This window comes from Anolis carolinensis, unplaced genomic scaffold (assembly GCF_035594765.1).
Source record: "Anolis carolinensis isolate JA03-04 unplaced genomic scaffold, rAnoCar3.1.pri scaffold_12, whole genome shotgun sequence".
NCBI lineage: Eukaryota > Metazoa > Chordata > Lepidosauria > Squamata > Dactyloidae > Anolis > Anolis carolinensis.
This window is the reverse complement of record NW_026943823.1, coordinates 10,798,038-10,812,687: the sequence shown is the minus strand read 5'-3', so window position 1 is coordinate 10,812,687 and position 14,650 is coordinate 10,798,038. Positions and strand designations below refer to the sequence as shown.

Below are 14,650 nucleotides of genomic sequence, written 5' to 3'. Positions count from 1 at the left end.
GAATTCTGAACACTTCCCAGAAAAAATAACATTCATAAATGCAGAGAGAAGGGGAGAATTTTCCAGTATTTATTAGAAAAGTACCTCAATATATATGTTAAATAAAATTTTAAAAATCCCTCCCAGAAATCACAGTCCCAAAGCAGTATATGTACAGTGATGTCCATTGTGGCATTGCATAGTGGTTACTCCATACTCGTATCCCTCTGGCTCTTGTATTCTTCCACACTTGCCTAGAACAGAGAGTACACAAAGACCACGAATAAAGGTTTGTGGTTCGGAAATCATGCCTCTGGGTCATCTAGGGCCCTCCCGCACAGCCATATAATCCAGAATATCAAGTCAGATAATCCACAGTATCTGCTCTGAACTGGGTTATCTGAGTCCACACTGCCATATAACCCAGTTCAAAGCAGATAATGTGGGATTTTATACAGCTGTGAGGAAGGGGAGAAAAGAAGGTTCATATTACTGAGGTGGCTACTTGCCATTGGCTTTCCTGTCCTGTGTACATAACCAATGTGTCATCAAACTGAAACCATCAAAATATGTTGCATATGTTATGGTTGAGCCTCATGGCTCTACTACTGGGAGACGTGGGCGTAAGACTCCTCGAGAGTCAGATACTCTCGAGAAGCGAGAAAGGAAGCGGCTGCGAGATATCTTTGCAGAACCATCTGACGAGGATTCTTTTGAGGGGTTTACTGAGAGAATGGAGGAAGAGGTGGTTAGCTCGGAAGAGGATGACATGGAATGGACTCGTGTGAGGGAGGATTTGGGTGCCACTGGCAATGATAGTATGGAAGGCGATTGGGGACCTTCAGGATTAGACCCGTGGACAAGCTGGAGGGATGGGACGGGATCCACAGCTGGGGATGCTGTGGGGCGTAGTCAAAGGTGTTTCAGTTCTGATGAGGAAAGTGATGAGGAAACGCCCGGACTGAGGAGAACAGCTGATAGCGATGAGGACTTGTAACTGGCATAAAATGGGGTTTGGGAGCAATAGCAAATTGCGTTGGGCAAGGTAATCTGGACGAACGCTTGGGATCTGTGTGGGAAGTTTTCCTGAAGACGGGTGTGATTCGTTTGCTGACTACGTAAGTTATCCTGGACATTGGGCTCAGACGGCGGGAGGAATTGTGTGGGCTTTTGTTATGCAACCTCTGCTTAATCTTAATAGCTTTGACCTTCCGTCGTCTTCTTGACGGACGCCATCTGCTTACTCTGGACTTACGGACTGACTGACTACGGCCTCGGATTCTCCTACCTGTGTCTATCGTTGGAACTGGTGAACTACAAACATCTGTATCTGCCTTACGACCTTCGGAACGGATTGGGACTTCGCTGACTGCATCTGCCCTCGTCTGCTGTGTTTGTATCTGGAAATTGCCTGCTGTGTGGAGGAGTAACCTCTAAGTTACTCAAACATAGCTCTTGGCAGCAGAGAAGCATCTGCTGCCAATTATTTGCATTCCTTTGAACTTTTGTTCACCAGCTTCTGTTTGTTTATTCCCAGGCTGAAGCAAGCTGTTTTGATTTAACCCGGATTAAACTCCGGTTTAATCCGGTTTATCTTTTGAACGTTTTTCTTGTCTCTTTTTACTTTTAAGGCCAGTGTTTGCCTAGCCCTTGTCTTTTACGGGCATTTTTGGTTTTGTAACTCCAATAAACTTTGTTATATTTTATCTTGTGGCGTTCTGTCTTTGACAGCATATCTCCCATTATCTCAGGCAACATTTTTATTATTCACATCATCTCAGGCAATATTATTATTATCATGATAATCAATAACAACAATAATGGCAATAATTTTATTTGTTAGCCGCCGGTCCTCATTCCTGGAGGCAGGGCACAACACAGTTTAAATACATCATCGTAAAATATATTCAATACAATGCATGTATTAAAAACATTTCTATTTAAACAGCTAAAGATTAAAATAGATTCTAAATTTTAAATTCATGGTTTATGCTCTATATAATCTCATTACATAGCTAATTCAAACTGACTTTTGTTGTAATTTTTAAATTTTCTATTTAAGTTTACACTAATCCAAAATCACAACAACAAACTTTAACTATAATCTACCTGGACAACAACAAAATTCTAGGCAACAGAAATACTATGGCATTAGTTAATTGTAACTTTGCAAGAAGGGAATAGACTGACCTCAAATGTGCTTAGTACGTGCTGGCACACACCGATGAGTTCTTCCAGCCCCTTCTGGAACATTTCAGCTGCAGGAATACCTCCTAAATGAAGAAAAAAACAACTTAACAGGAAGCTTCCTTTTCTGCTACAGGTAGACAGTGATCCAGAAGCAGGGATCCAACATCCAAATGAATCTGAGAGCATTTTCCTGTGAGGAGCCACATTTCCAGCTTAACCCTTAACTACAAAAAATGGCACTGATAATCAGTAACTCTCTGAAAACAAACTGTAAAGAGATCAACGAACCGTTGATATTTAAATCAAGTAGACAACCCTCCATTTAACTTCATGGGAAATCCAAACTTTTTCCTGCCATGGAAGATGGTAAAAAGGGACTTCCTTCAGAAGCACCCATTCTCTAAATGAAGTTTCAGCATAAGGGGGGGGAAATCTTGTTTAACAGAGACTTGTTAAAGGAAGGATTCTACAACAAGGCTACTATTAGTCATAAAGGGGCTAAATATACAAGTTTTCTATCCCTTGTCTAATTTTTAACATGGGAGCCTCTACACTGCAAAATTAGTGCAGTTTGATGAAACTTAAACGGTCAGGTCTTAATCCAATGAAATCATGAGTACTGTAGTTGCACAAGGTTTTGAGCCTTCTCTGCCAACAATGCTTTTGCCTCACCAAACTACAACTCCCAGGATTCCATAGCATTAATCCACAGCAAAGTTGTGTCAAATTGTATTATTCTATATTAGGACTGCACCTGTGGTTAGGTCGAATAAGCAGTGTTAGCTCTCCAGTAGGCAGCAATAAATACTTCACCTTTGGTCTGAATGCGGAAGTTGATTTTGCTTTCAGAAGGATGCGTGATACTATAACCGCAGAACTCTACTTCAGGGCTGCAATGAAACAAAGAGAAGTTTATATTTTAAGACCAATGGGGCCATGAAATGGAGTGGGAGGCAGCACACTTCACCAAACACTAATTTTCTTTCATATTTATATATAAAAAAGAAGCAATCTGAACAATGGAAAAGTTACTTATTTGGATCTCAGAATCTCCAAGCTATCGTTGGTCATGCAAAACGGCGGTTTCTAAGGAGCTATGGCCCAAACCAAGCTGTGATTGTTGACAGAAAGCTTCTTCTGTTGATTTAATAGGCACTTCGTTAAGAAAAATGTACTTACTCTTTCATGATCATGTACCGAAGGGAGTTGCCAAGAGTGTGGTCCTCATTGTGGAGCACAAAGGTGACACAGCTCTTGTCTGAGCCTTCAGTTCGTACCTGTGGGAATAGCAAAAGAAGAGGAAGAGGGCATTCATTTTCCCAAAACCTTTCCACAGAAATAACACATCTTCTTCTATTATTATATTGCTTTTGATGGGGATTCATGACTGGACAATGACACTGGATGCAGACATTCTTTTGTAGCTATGTACAACTAGCACTGATTGAGAAATACTGCCCCAGAAAACTCACAGCAACTCACTGACATAATGATAGATAGATTGATTGATAGAGTGGTCCAACATTTCTGTGTATTTTGTATTAATCTACAAAATTGATGCATCAATTTCATCAAGACTTTTCTGCCTTTTCTCTACTGCTTCAGTCTGCCTTCCTTCTGTCTCAGCAGCTGCTTTGTTCTGCTGCCACCTTCTGTCTGCTTCTGATTTCACTCTGGGCCTTTCCTCGCAGCTATATTACCCAGAATATCAGGGCAGGAAGATATTCCACAATATCTGTTTTGAACTGGGTTATCTGAGTCCACACTGCCACATAATCCAATTCAATGTGGATTTTATACAGCTGTGTGGAAGGGGCCTAAATATCATTTCCTAATTGGTTCTACTATAAAAACATGGGGTAAGTTTATTAAAATGCTTAAACTGTATGGCCATGTTCCAGAATCACTATGCCAGGCTACACTGAGAAGTCACTGAAATCCACAAGAAGCATATGGACAATTTCTACAGAAAGGAGGAAACCATGAGAATGAATAAAATCTGGCTACCAGTATTTTTAAAAACTCTAAAATCAGGATAGTAAATACATAACGCTCTGAAAACAGGGGAAATCCAAACAGGAAACAATCAGGGCCAGCTAATACCTCCCAACAAAGGATTCCCCCAGGCAGGAAGCAGCCAAGCTTTGAAGCTGCAAGGCTAACCAAGGTGATTAACTGCCAAATTCACACTTGCCTCAGACAGACAAGAGTTCTTTCTCCCACCCTGGACATTATTCCACAGATATATAAACTCCACTTGCTTAGTTTCCAACCGACCTCACAACCTCTGAGGATGCCTGCCATGGATGTGGGCGAAACTTCAGGAGAGAATGCTTCTGGAACATGGCCACACAGCCCGGAAAACTCACAGCAACCCAGTGATTCCGGCCATGAAAGCCTTCCACAACACATGTAGTTCGTCACATCACTAAACGGCGAAGGAAGGAGTCACATTGGCCTACCCCGCGCCCTCACCATCTGCAGCGACGGCGCCTTCCGCTTCTCCTCTTCTTCGCCCATCTTCTCCTCAGAAACGCACGAGAAACAGCTCCGGGCAGCTCAAAGCACCATGGGATTCCGCCCACGTTTCGTGAGGCTCCCCTCGGCCCAATCAGCGGAGGCTTCTGGCACTCGGGAGTTTCCAAACTGCTCTTCACCGCCCACTTCCGATTTATGTCTCCTTAACCAATACAATGGCAGACTTCCCGCCTCACAATTCTCGTCACTTCCTGTCTTTCTCAGCGTCCGAACTCGGCTTCCCAGAAGCCTTCGTGGCTAGTGGCGGAAGCTCACGCGCTGCTGTCTTGTCCTGGGAGCTTGTCGACAACAGGACGGGGCCTGGAGGGTCCGGACGGGCGCTTGGCCAGGTGAGGAGGCGGAAAGGCCGGGGAGAGGAGGAGGGAAGAGACGGAGCCGCGCTTCCTTCCTCTGCCAGGAAATAGAAGGCTTGGCTGCCGCTAAAGAGGAGAGCCACTTCCTTGGTGGTAGAGAAGCCTCTGGGTAGGCCGCTGTTGCTATAGCAACGCCTCCCCCGTCAGTGAAAGGGTTAGGCCTGACTCAGGCCTTCTCCTTTCCTTCGCAATTGAAAGACGCAGGGTCCTTCCACACAGCTATGTAACCCAGAATATCAAGGGGAAAATAACCCACAATATCTGTTTTGAACTGAAGTATATGGCAGTGTAGACTCAGGGCCCTTCCACACAGCCATATAACCCAGAATATCAAGGTAGATCATCCTACAATATCTGCTTTGAAATGGGTTTCATGGCAGTGTGGACTCAAGGCCTTTCCACACAGTCATATAACCCAGAATATCAAGGCAGATCATCCACAATATCTGATTTGAACTGGTTTATGTGGCACAGTAGACTGCTGATTCTTCAGCACAGAAAACAAAAGATTCCCTTGTCTTAAGTGTGCAAACTCAGTGGGTCACGTAGTTGATTCAGTCAGTAATCTAATCCAGTTAACATTTCAAGGCAAGGTTTCAGGCATCTGCATGGGAGGGTCACAGAACATTTTGGAACAAAACATTGACGTGATTCCGACATACTTTGAGAAGCCTGCACAACAGCACAGGAAGACCATGCACATCCTCCTGTGCAGTGGAAAGACCTGTATTAATCTTTTTTTTTTTTAAATGGCATCTTAGAACATAATGTCTTGAAGGGATAATATTTGAAAACAAAGTAGTAGTGACTATTATTTTGTGTAAGGTTACCGTCTGAAGGGGATATAAAATGGAAGTAATGTGAGTAGACAATAAATAATTAGCAGTATAAGCTAAGAGGGCTTTAAAAAAAACCTTTCCCGGATAGAGCGACTTGCACAAGGAGCAACCGATTTTCCCTTTGGCAAACTGTGTGGCTAGGATTGCATTAATACACTTCTGCTTTCTTAAATGGTTTTATACAAGAAGCAGAGGCTTAATAGGAAGCTAAGCGTCCTTGCCCTTTAAGAAACCTTCTTACTGCAGGGGCTGCTATTGGATCATGTGCGCTAGTAAAGAAAAAAAATCCATTTGCCAAGTGTGACTTTTGCTTATGGCATTTGAGAGCTAGGGGAGACCTTCAAGATCACGCTGTCAAGCAGTATGGCCTAGAGTCAAGATTGTGACTTGTTGTCATGCTTGGATTCTACCATCTTTTCAGACAAAGATGAAAACTGAAAGTGCTCAGCTGTATAGGCAACAGCAGAAGAAAGGAAAGTGTAACACATGGAAACAAATAGAAGCTCTGACCCTTCTTTCCTGTTATAATGCCAATATCTGAAAAGTGTTTTGCCTTTTTATGGTCCAGCTTCAAGTCTGATTCCCCAAGTGACCTAATTCTTCCCCTAATTCTGGCTTGTTGGGGTAAAGAATGAACACTCACAGTCAAGCTGCCCACATGATAAATAATCTCCAATCCAGTATTTGATTTCCTGGCTGGTTTACGGTGGAGCCACACCTTTTGAGGCCATCAGAGGATCATCTTTAACCAAATCCTTCTAGCACAGTGGTTCTCAACCTGTGGGTCGCCAGGTGTTTTGACCTGCAACTCCCAGAAATCCCAGCCAGTTTACCAGCTGTCAGGATTTCTGGGAGTTGAAGGCCAAAACATCTTGGGACCCACAGGTTGAGAACCACTGTTCTTGCAGAACAGGAGGGGAATGTGTATTTGGAAATACTGAGTTGAGACGGAGCATTTCACATTCACCAGGCTGAATATAACTGGGCTGGGGGGATATATACTGTTCAACTCATTCAGTGTTGAATAGCAAGAACTGCAAGTTTGAGAGTGTCTTCAAAATGGTACTAATGTGATTTCTTCTGTTAGGAACAAGCTACCTATGAAACTAGTTAGAGGTTTCTCATGGGAAAATACACTTTCAGTCACACACACACACACTCCCAGACCTCAGTTCAGAAGCATTTTCTTTTGGATACTTAAGAATCTCTCTGGAAGGGCACTTCAGGTATATTATCTTTCATTAGCTGTCCGTTCTCAAGCCTTTAAAATGGGAGGTGTGGTGTGCCTATTTGTTCAAATGAAATTGGCTATCCGCTCTACGGGAATGAGAAAATAATGGTGCATGATATTTAACTGCTGAGAGTTTACTGAAGAGTCTTAACCCAAGTATATGATTGGCTCTTTGCATAATATTTCTTGCTGTGCCAGATTTTGGCATACTCCTTTCCTGTCTCATAGATGACTTGATGGTTTTATCATGTGAAGGCTGCAGTGTTAACTCAGCTGGATTGCAGCACATGCTTGGTAGAATACAGTTGGCCCCTTCATGTTAGCAGGCTTGATCTTTGCAGATTTGATTATTTGTGGATTTGATTAATATGTTCTCTGTAGGAATCTATAGATCCCCTAGTGTGCTTCCCTTACCCCAGCAAATGTCGAGAACTGACTGTGCTTACACTCTTTTACAATCCTTTTTTTTTTTTGAGCACTCACTGCAGCCAAAAACTTAAAGGTCCTTAATCAGATTTCACAATGCCCTCTTCACATGCTCCAAGTGTCAGATAAGATGAACTTGATTTCCTTTTGCTGGTATAGTGCCTGATATGAGCAGCAAATCTGCATTGCTTCTCATCTTCATTTCTTCCTCTATTCCAACCATGTTTCTTTCATTCTCTTCTTCATATTCCATGAGTGCTTTCCTTTCAAGTACAGCACTAATTACATTTAGCTGAGAGTGAGGTAGAGTAATGGTTGAGAGTTGCTCTTGTAACCTTGCATATGAAAAACATAACTTTTAGATGATGATGATGTAGTGTGCTAATGAGTAAAGATTTTTTTTATCTTTTCTGTCCCTTCTACCAGCCTTCAGCCATGGCTATTCTGTTTGCAGTGGTGGCCAGGGGCTCCACCATCTTAGCCAAACATGCTTGGTGTGGAGGGAACTTCCTGGAGGTGACGGAGCAGATTTTGGCAAAGATACCATCAGAAAACAACAAACTGACCTACTCCCATGGAAAGTGAGTACTGCTCTAGGGAGAAATAGATATTTTTCTTCAGGTGAGAGGCTGAAATGAAAGCAGTCATCCAAACACAGACATAGTGGTAAGGAAAAGAGCTAACATGGTTATCTCTGCTAAAGTGTGGATAATGTGGGAGTTATTGCCTATGCTGTTCATGCTGTGAACCTGGAATAGAGATGTTCATTCCTGCTTGCATTAGAATAAGGCCTCAGTAACAACAGTTGAGAGAAAATACTATGGAAAACATCCAAAGAGCAGTTTGCCCTTGGAAGAAGACACCCAAGAAAGCCATGACAGGGCTACTGCTTCCTCTTTGAAATTTGAATCTTTAGAAGAATCTAAACAAATGGTTGGGAATTGATGCTTTGACTATTGTTTACCTTTGTATGGCTCAGTTCTTAAACTTGAGAAAATACATTCTGTCCACTGGTATTCCACAATACTGGGTGGCTGGAACTGGCTGTGGTTGCAGGTCATAGGTTTCTGGCTTGCAAGCTATCAGTTTGTTAATGATAATTAAACAAAATCCTGTCGCAGTTGAGCCTGAGTGTGTGAAGCTGAAGAATGCCTGGATGAGAACTCTGAATCTCATTCCTACCCTCTGAATTTCCAGTAATTACTCCTCAGGTTCTAAATGGCTGTTGATATTGTTTTATGTTTTATGTAGCTACAATGTTTTAATTTTGCTGATTGTGTTTCAATCCATGTTGATCAGGCTTGTCCCCATGTGAGCTGTCCTGAGTCCCTTCGGGGAGATGGAGACAGGATACAAAAATAAAGTTGTTGTTGTTGTTGTTCTTATTATTATTATTGACACAAATACATAGTATGACACAGCAAACAAGATATATATGCTGGATTTCTGTGATGTGGAAATGTGCTAGGAAGAGCCTTTCATATCAGAATCCATTGCTGAACTAGTAATTATTAAATACTTATTGTTTGCTAAGCTCTCGTCTACAGTTAGTGATCCTATCTTTTTTTCAGATGAAGATTGCATGCTTTCCTGTTACTTAATGACAAAAGTCTTTGATTGGTTTCTTTAACACGAACTGCATGAAAATGTAGCACTATTGCATGCCCTTGAGCTGCTTCAGACTTGTGGTGATCCTATCAAAGGGTTTTCCTGGCAAAATGTGTTTTGCCATTGCCTTCCTCAGAAAGAGTGTAACTTGGCCAGAGACAGCAAGTGGATTTCGATAGCCAAGTAAGCATTTGCACTCCCAGAGTCCTGGTCTAATTAAAAACATTGTACTGTTATTTTGTCTTCCTCCAGTTACCTGTTCCACTACATCTGCCAGGACCGGATTATATACCTCTGCATCACTGATGATGTGAGTATGTGGGAGGACAAAAGTGTTTTTGTGAATATTTATGCTTTTGGTATGTGGTTACTAGAAGCATAGATACCCACTGGGGAGATGCTGTGTGTCAGCTATGTAAAAAGCTAGAACTGGTCCATATATTTCCAATTTTAAAAATATTTGCACTTTTAATCTTGTTTGATTTATCTGTCATTGAGCCAATTGGTGCTGTACAGAACTTTCCTCACTTTCTGCCTTTTCAGGACTTTGAACGTTCCCGAGCTTTCACATTTCTGAATGAAATAAAAAAGCGGTTTCAAACAACTTACGGTTCTCGTGCACAGACGGCCCTTCCCTATGCCATGAACAGCGAGTTTTCTAGTGTTCTGGCTGCACAACTGGTGAGGTTTCGTGATTGGTGTCACATGTATGTATCTTGGAGATTCTTAAACAGTGGCTGGATGGTCATCTGTTGGGAGAGGTTCAGTTGTGTCTCCCTGCATAGCAGAAAGTGGTTGGACACATGGGCAAAATCAATGCAGACTACACTATATAATAAACAATTCTAAGGAAGCACTCATATTGATCAAGAAATATAAACCAGTCTTTAACATGGGGAAATGCAACACTCAATCTAAAAAAGCCAAGATTAAAACGAACTTGGATAAAAGGAAGGTTGTGGCAGGACATAGCTGGTGAAGCAAAATTAAATCGAGCAGAACGTGATTCATAAAGGGGAACTGGGGATGTATCTTTAAAAAATACAATTGCTTTGAAATCTGGAAAACAAATGGCACAGGATTGAGGGTGTAATGGCCTTTGTTTCTATTACTTTCATAAAAATCTTGTATTTCTTTCAAGTTTTCTCTCAAACCTCCACTAGACTTTATACTGCTTTGTGAAATTATGCATGTATGTCTCTCTTGTTTTTTTTTTTCTGGCTTGCAGAAATACCACTCTGAGAACAAGGGCTCTGATCAGGTGGCAGAGACGCAGGCCCAGGTAGACGAGCTCAAGGGGATCATGGTCCGTAATATAGGTATGGTGGTGCTTCTTCGTACAGGTGTAGTAAACGCCTGCAAGACCCTGTTTTTGTAACCTGATACGTTTGCTTAAACTCTGCTTTCTTGTGGGAAGGGGCAGTTTGGGGAAAAGGGAAATCACTCTCTTAGTAGCTAGTAGGCCTGTATTGCCTATGTGACCAAAGACTGAGAGAGAAAACCAAACCATCCTTGTTGTACTTACCCTGCCTTTCCCTGAGCTGACATGAAGCCTGATTCCTAGCTCTTTTGTATATTTTTAAAAATAGTCATTCTTTTAAAGCCTCTGGAAAGGATTTGGCCATGCTTTTAGTTACACACCAAGATCTCATAGGCCATTTACCCTGTCAGACCACTGTTCTGTTATCCTTCTCATTATTTGCTTTTTCTTCATCTCAGATCTGGTGGCCCAAAGAGGAGAAAAGTTGGAGTTGCTGATAGACAAAACTGAAAACCTTGTGGATTCGGTATGTTTTTAGATTAGGGCAAGGAGACAATTGACTTACCATGGGATTTGTAATTTATGTGTAGGAAGGCAGAACTGAAATTATCTAACTGGTATTTGCTGAGTCTGACTTCAGGAAGTGCTCTAATAGAGGACAATGAAGAAGTCATCTTCATTCTTGAAATAGCTTGTATTTAAACGCTGGCTACCTGTTGACAGGATGCAATAATGAGGTTCCCGACTGTTTATAAGCAGATAAACCAGTACTTGTGAACATGATCTGAAATCTAAAGGGCATAGTCATAGGGTTTTCTTCCCCCTCATCCACAGAGAAGTTTGAGGCCTTCTTTGAGGATGTGGGACCCTTCCCTTTGATTTTAAAATCTATCACATTTGCTTAGTTTGGTTTGCTGCTTTTTCTTTTCCCCTATGTTTTAAAAGCAATTATTGGTCAGGTGTCTTTCTTCCAGTGTCAAAGTACACCTGTTGCATAAGCAGCAAATCTTAGCATTGTTTTGAAATAAGAAGTGGTATAATTATTGTGGCTGGAAGTGGGTGGATAGTTTGGATTTTTGTGCCAAGTGACTCATGATGTATACATTTGTGTGATTTTTTAAATAGTACACATGCAAAGGATTGATGTATACTTGTAAAGTTGTGTCAGTATTTCAGTTGGCTAGCCTCCATATCCATAGGTTTTCCCAGCTAGCCAGAATCATTGTGGAAATGTTTCAGGTTCGAAAAAGGGATGCTTTTGGGCAACCAAAATAGAAAAATGGTGGGGTGGTGGAGCATTTATTAATAATTGGTTTCCTGTTCTGTAGTGATCAGGTTTAAAAACACTATTATTTTTACTGAGAGGAAAATGAAATATTTGCAAAAGGATTGCTTGTTCTAGGAAATGTCAGGGGTAAAATGACAACTAGACCGTTAAGTCTGTATTTGATTACACTGGAGACTTGCTGATTTTAAACTTCTTTGCTACCATGTTGAGTCTAAGCCTTATGCCAAAATAACAGCTCAGCAGGTTTTCCATGTGGTGGACTGCGGAACTGGCATTGTCTCAAGGCATAGGCAGTGTTGGATATACCGTGTTTCCCTGAAAATAAGAGTGTCTTATATTAATTTTTGCTCCCAAAGATGTGCTAGGTCTTATTTTCAGGGGATGTCTTATTTTTGGGGAAACAGGGTAGTAGTAAGAAAGTTTTCTGTGCTTTCCCCATAGTCTGTCACTTTCAAAACAACCAGCCGGAACCTGGCTAGAGCAATGTGCATGAAGAACCTCAAGCTAACCATCATTATTGCCATAGTATCCATCGTAAGTTGCTGTACGATATTAAATGGGGATGGGAAGGGGGGAAGCTGTGCATTTAAGCCTGTCTGAATGTGCCAAAGAATGAAGGCCCCTTATTGGTTACTAGTCTCCAGGATAGATTTTTGAGCTGAGGCCCTTTTTAAAGGCTGAGGCATTTAACTTTTTTTCTGTTTCCTTTTTCCTTGCTTAAGGGATGTTACAACTAGGATAAATGAATATCTCTATACATTTCTGAATGGGCTGGGTTCTCTCTATCTGTAACCTCTTTGGATTTGGTATCTCCTGATCATGAATTATGCTCTTGGTAAATTAATGTGTCTGAAATAGCCTCCCCAAAACATTAGGGGAAATTTAGGCAAATCTGTGTTGAAAAATGGGGCTCCAGGCCTTGTTCTAACCATTGGGAAGTGCACTTTTCATTGAAATGACTTTTTTATACAGGTCATAATCTACATCATTGTGTCAGCGGCTTGCGGGGGCATCTTGTGGCCAGACTGTGTAAAGTAGCCATCGGAACCAGTCAATTGCACATGTGTACGGATGACCCTCATAAAACAAACTCAGACCTCCTTCCTCTTCATCCTTCCAGGACACTTGACCCTTTTTGCCTTATCACCCCAAAAAGGGGCTTGGGTGGGATCCCAAGCCAGCAGCCTCCAAGGCAGAGGTGTTGTTTTGTTTAAGCCTATTCAAAGGTATACCTTTGTCTTTCACTTCTAAGCTGCCCGGGGGAAAGGAAGGCATTGACTGTGGATCTAAATAAGAGTTCATGCTTTGCACTTTACTGTCTGGAAGCCCTGCTGGAGCAGGCGGAGTGCTGACTGCCCTCACCTTCATCCTTTAACCCTTGAGGGGGCAATGTGGGTGGGTGCCACCGAGACCGAAGGATTCCTCTCTGTGTACCCTTGCTCCAGTGCATGTGGCCAGCTCCTCCCAGCAGTGCCTTTCCTAAAATCATGTCAGTCCATGACTTTGTCTTTAGAGGACATTACTAGGCACATTGGTGGGCTCTGACCTGTGAACCGGGTGATTGGCAAAGGTGTTGATTTTGCTTTCTTGTAGCTACTCTTCGTAGTTTCTGTGCTTTCCTCCTGTCCTGCTTGCCAGAGGTGTTCAGCTCTGATTCCAAGAAACGTCTCCTCTGGTGAGCAAAATCCTGCACCAGTCAGAGCCATTGCTTTGCCAGGCTTGTGCAGTTGTCTTGCTGATTGTAAATGTGGTATGGTTATGGTGCCTAGACTCCCAGTAACAGAGTTCAGACTGGACAAGACTTTGGGATTCTGAGCTGCTGGTGGACACTTTCAAATGCAAGGGGCATTGAAAGCTTAAAATTGGCCATCTCCAGGGAACCTGCTCAAAAAATGATGTTTGAGAAGCAAACTCTGGCATGTACTTGCATAATTGCTCGGACAGCTGCAGAACAATGCGACAGAGGGACAGTTGTGTTGGATGTGATGCCTTCAGAACAAGTCATGCACAAGTTGGACTGTATGCACCTCTGAGTACTTTGGGAGTTTCTGCTGGGGATCTTGTCTCAGCCAAAAGGGCTACAGCTTAAGTGGGTGATGACAGGGAAAAGTTACACTGTTTTCAGGGTAAATGGAGTTGCCCTCTCGAATGCTTGATGCTCATCTTGGACGAATGTAAGGCTTTTATGTGAAAGCAAATTATGGTTATGTCAATGTGCTGCCCACAGTGCAACTGTCAGATAACTGTGAAATGTACCCTCCACCTCCCAGATTAACATAAAGTGCTATGGAAGTATGAAGTACTGGCATGACGACTCCTAGAGATGCTTAGCCTCCCCCATGCTGCTCTTCCCCATCCAGTTTTTGTTTTCTGTACATTTCCTGCAGGCCATTTCCAACTTACAAACTCAGATGAGCACTACAGTAGGGCCTGCTTTCTCTCTTAAGGGATGGCCAGGCTCACTAATGTCTGAGAAAGACCATTTGAGAAGGGCTCCTCTGCTCCTGTTATCTCCCCTTTCCTTCCAAATACCTTTCCAGGCACAAGTCAGTGTTTCATTGTGCATGTTTTAGGAACTGTTCATAGTAACTCTTAAATTTTCTGATTGCCTTTATGTATATTAAAAGTCTGCTTCCTGTTTTAAAATGCACTGATGCATTATTGTGAAATAAAAAAAATTAATCTTGTTTGACTAACCTTATCTGATATGAATCAAGGGGGCGATGAGTGTGGCTTCATGAGATCTTTGTTGTTTTCTCTGTGGTATCACTAAAAATTAGATTGCTGAAACTAAAGGCATTCTATAGCTCACAAAAAGACATCCCAGTCTCCCTTGCAACAGCGGTCCTAAGGCCCATGGCCATCTATGAAGCAATCTAAACCTTAAATTCTACTCAGGCCTCTGATCACGCCTTCAAACTGAATGTGAAATTGATA

General features: G+C 42.1%; 2 protein-coding genes across 3 annotated transcripts; one reads left to right on the top strand and one right to left on the bottom strand.

Annotated features, from left to right (window-relative positions):
- Positions 1-47: 47 nt before the first annotated feature.
- LOC100567864 (DNA-directed RNA polymerases I and III subunit RPAC2) lies at positions 48-4,831 on the bottom strand. 2 transcript variants are annotated; one of them, XM_008114663.3, is made up of 5 exons: positions 4,645-4,831; positions 3,349-3,446; positions 2,983-3,059; positions 2,170-2,252; positions 48-233 (listed from the first exon to the last, which is right to left on the bottom strand). In XM_008114663.3, exons 1-5 carry the CDS (start codon positions 4,687-4,689, stop codon positions 186-188), a joined length of 351 nt encoding a protein of 116 aa, XP_008112870.1. In that variant the 5' UTR covers positions 4,690-4,831; the 3' UTR covers positions 48-185. The 2 variants fall into 2 exon arrangements, with proteins under 2 accessions (XP_008112870.1, XP_062820148.1); XM_062964078.1 differs by lacking the exon at positions 4,645-4,831 and adding an exon at positions 4,447-4,596.
- Positions 4,832-4,880: 49 nt separating this feature from the next.
- Positions 4,881-14,400, top strand: vamp7 (vesicle associated membrane protein 7). The gene is made up of 8 exons (XM_003223361.4): positions 4,881-5,036; positions 7,983-8,137; positions 9,417-9,474; positions 9,708-9,845; positions 10,393-10,483; positions 10,884-10,951; positions 12,155-12,247; positions 12,686-14,400. The coding sequence occupies exons 2-8, from the start codon at positions 7,992-7,994 to the stop codon at positions 12,749-12,751; spliced, it is 660 nt and encodes a 219-aa protein (XP_003223409.3). The 5' UTR covers positions 4,881-5,036; positions 7,983-7,991; the 3' UTR covers positions 12,752-14,400.
- Positions 14,401-14,650: the final 250 nt, after the last annotated feature.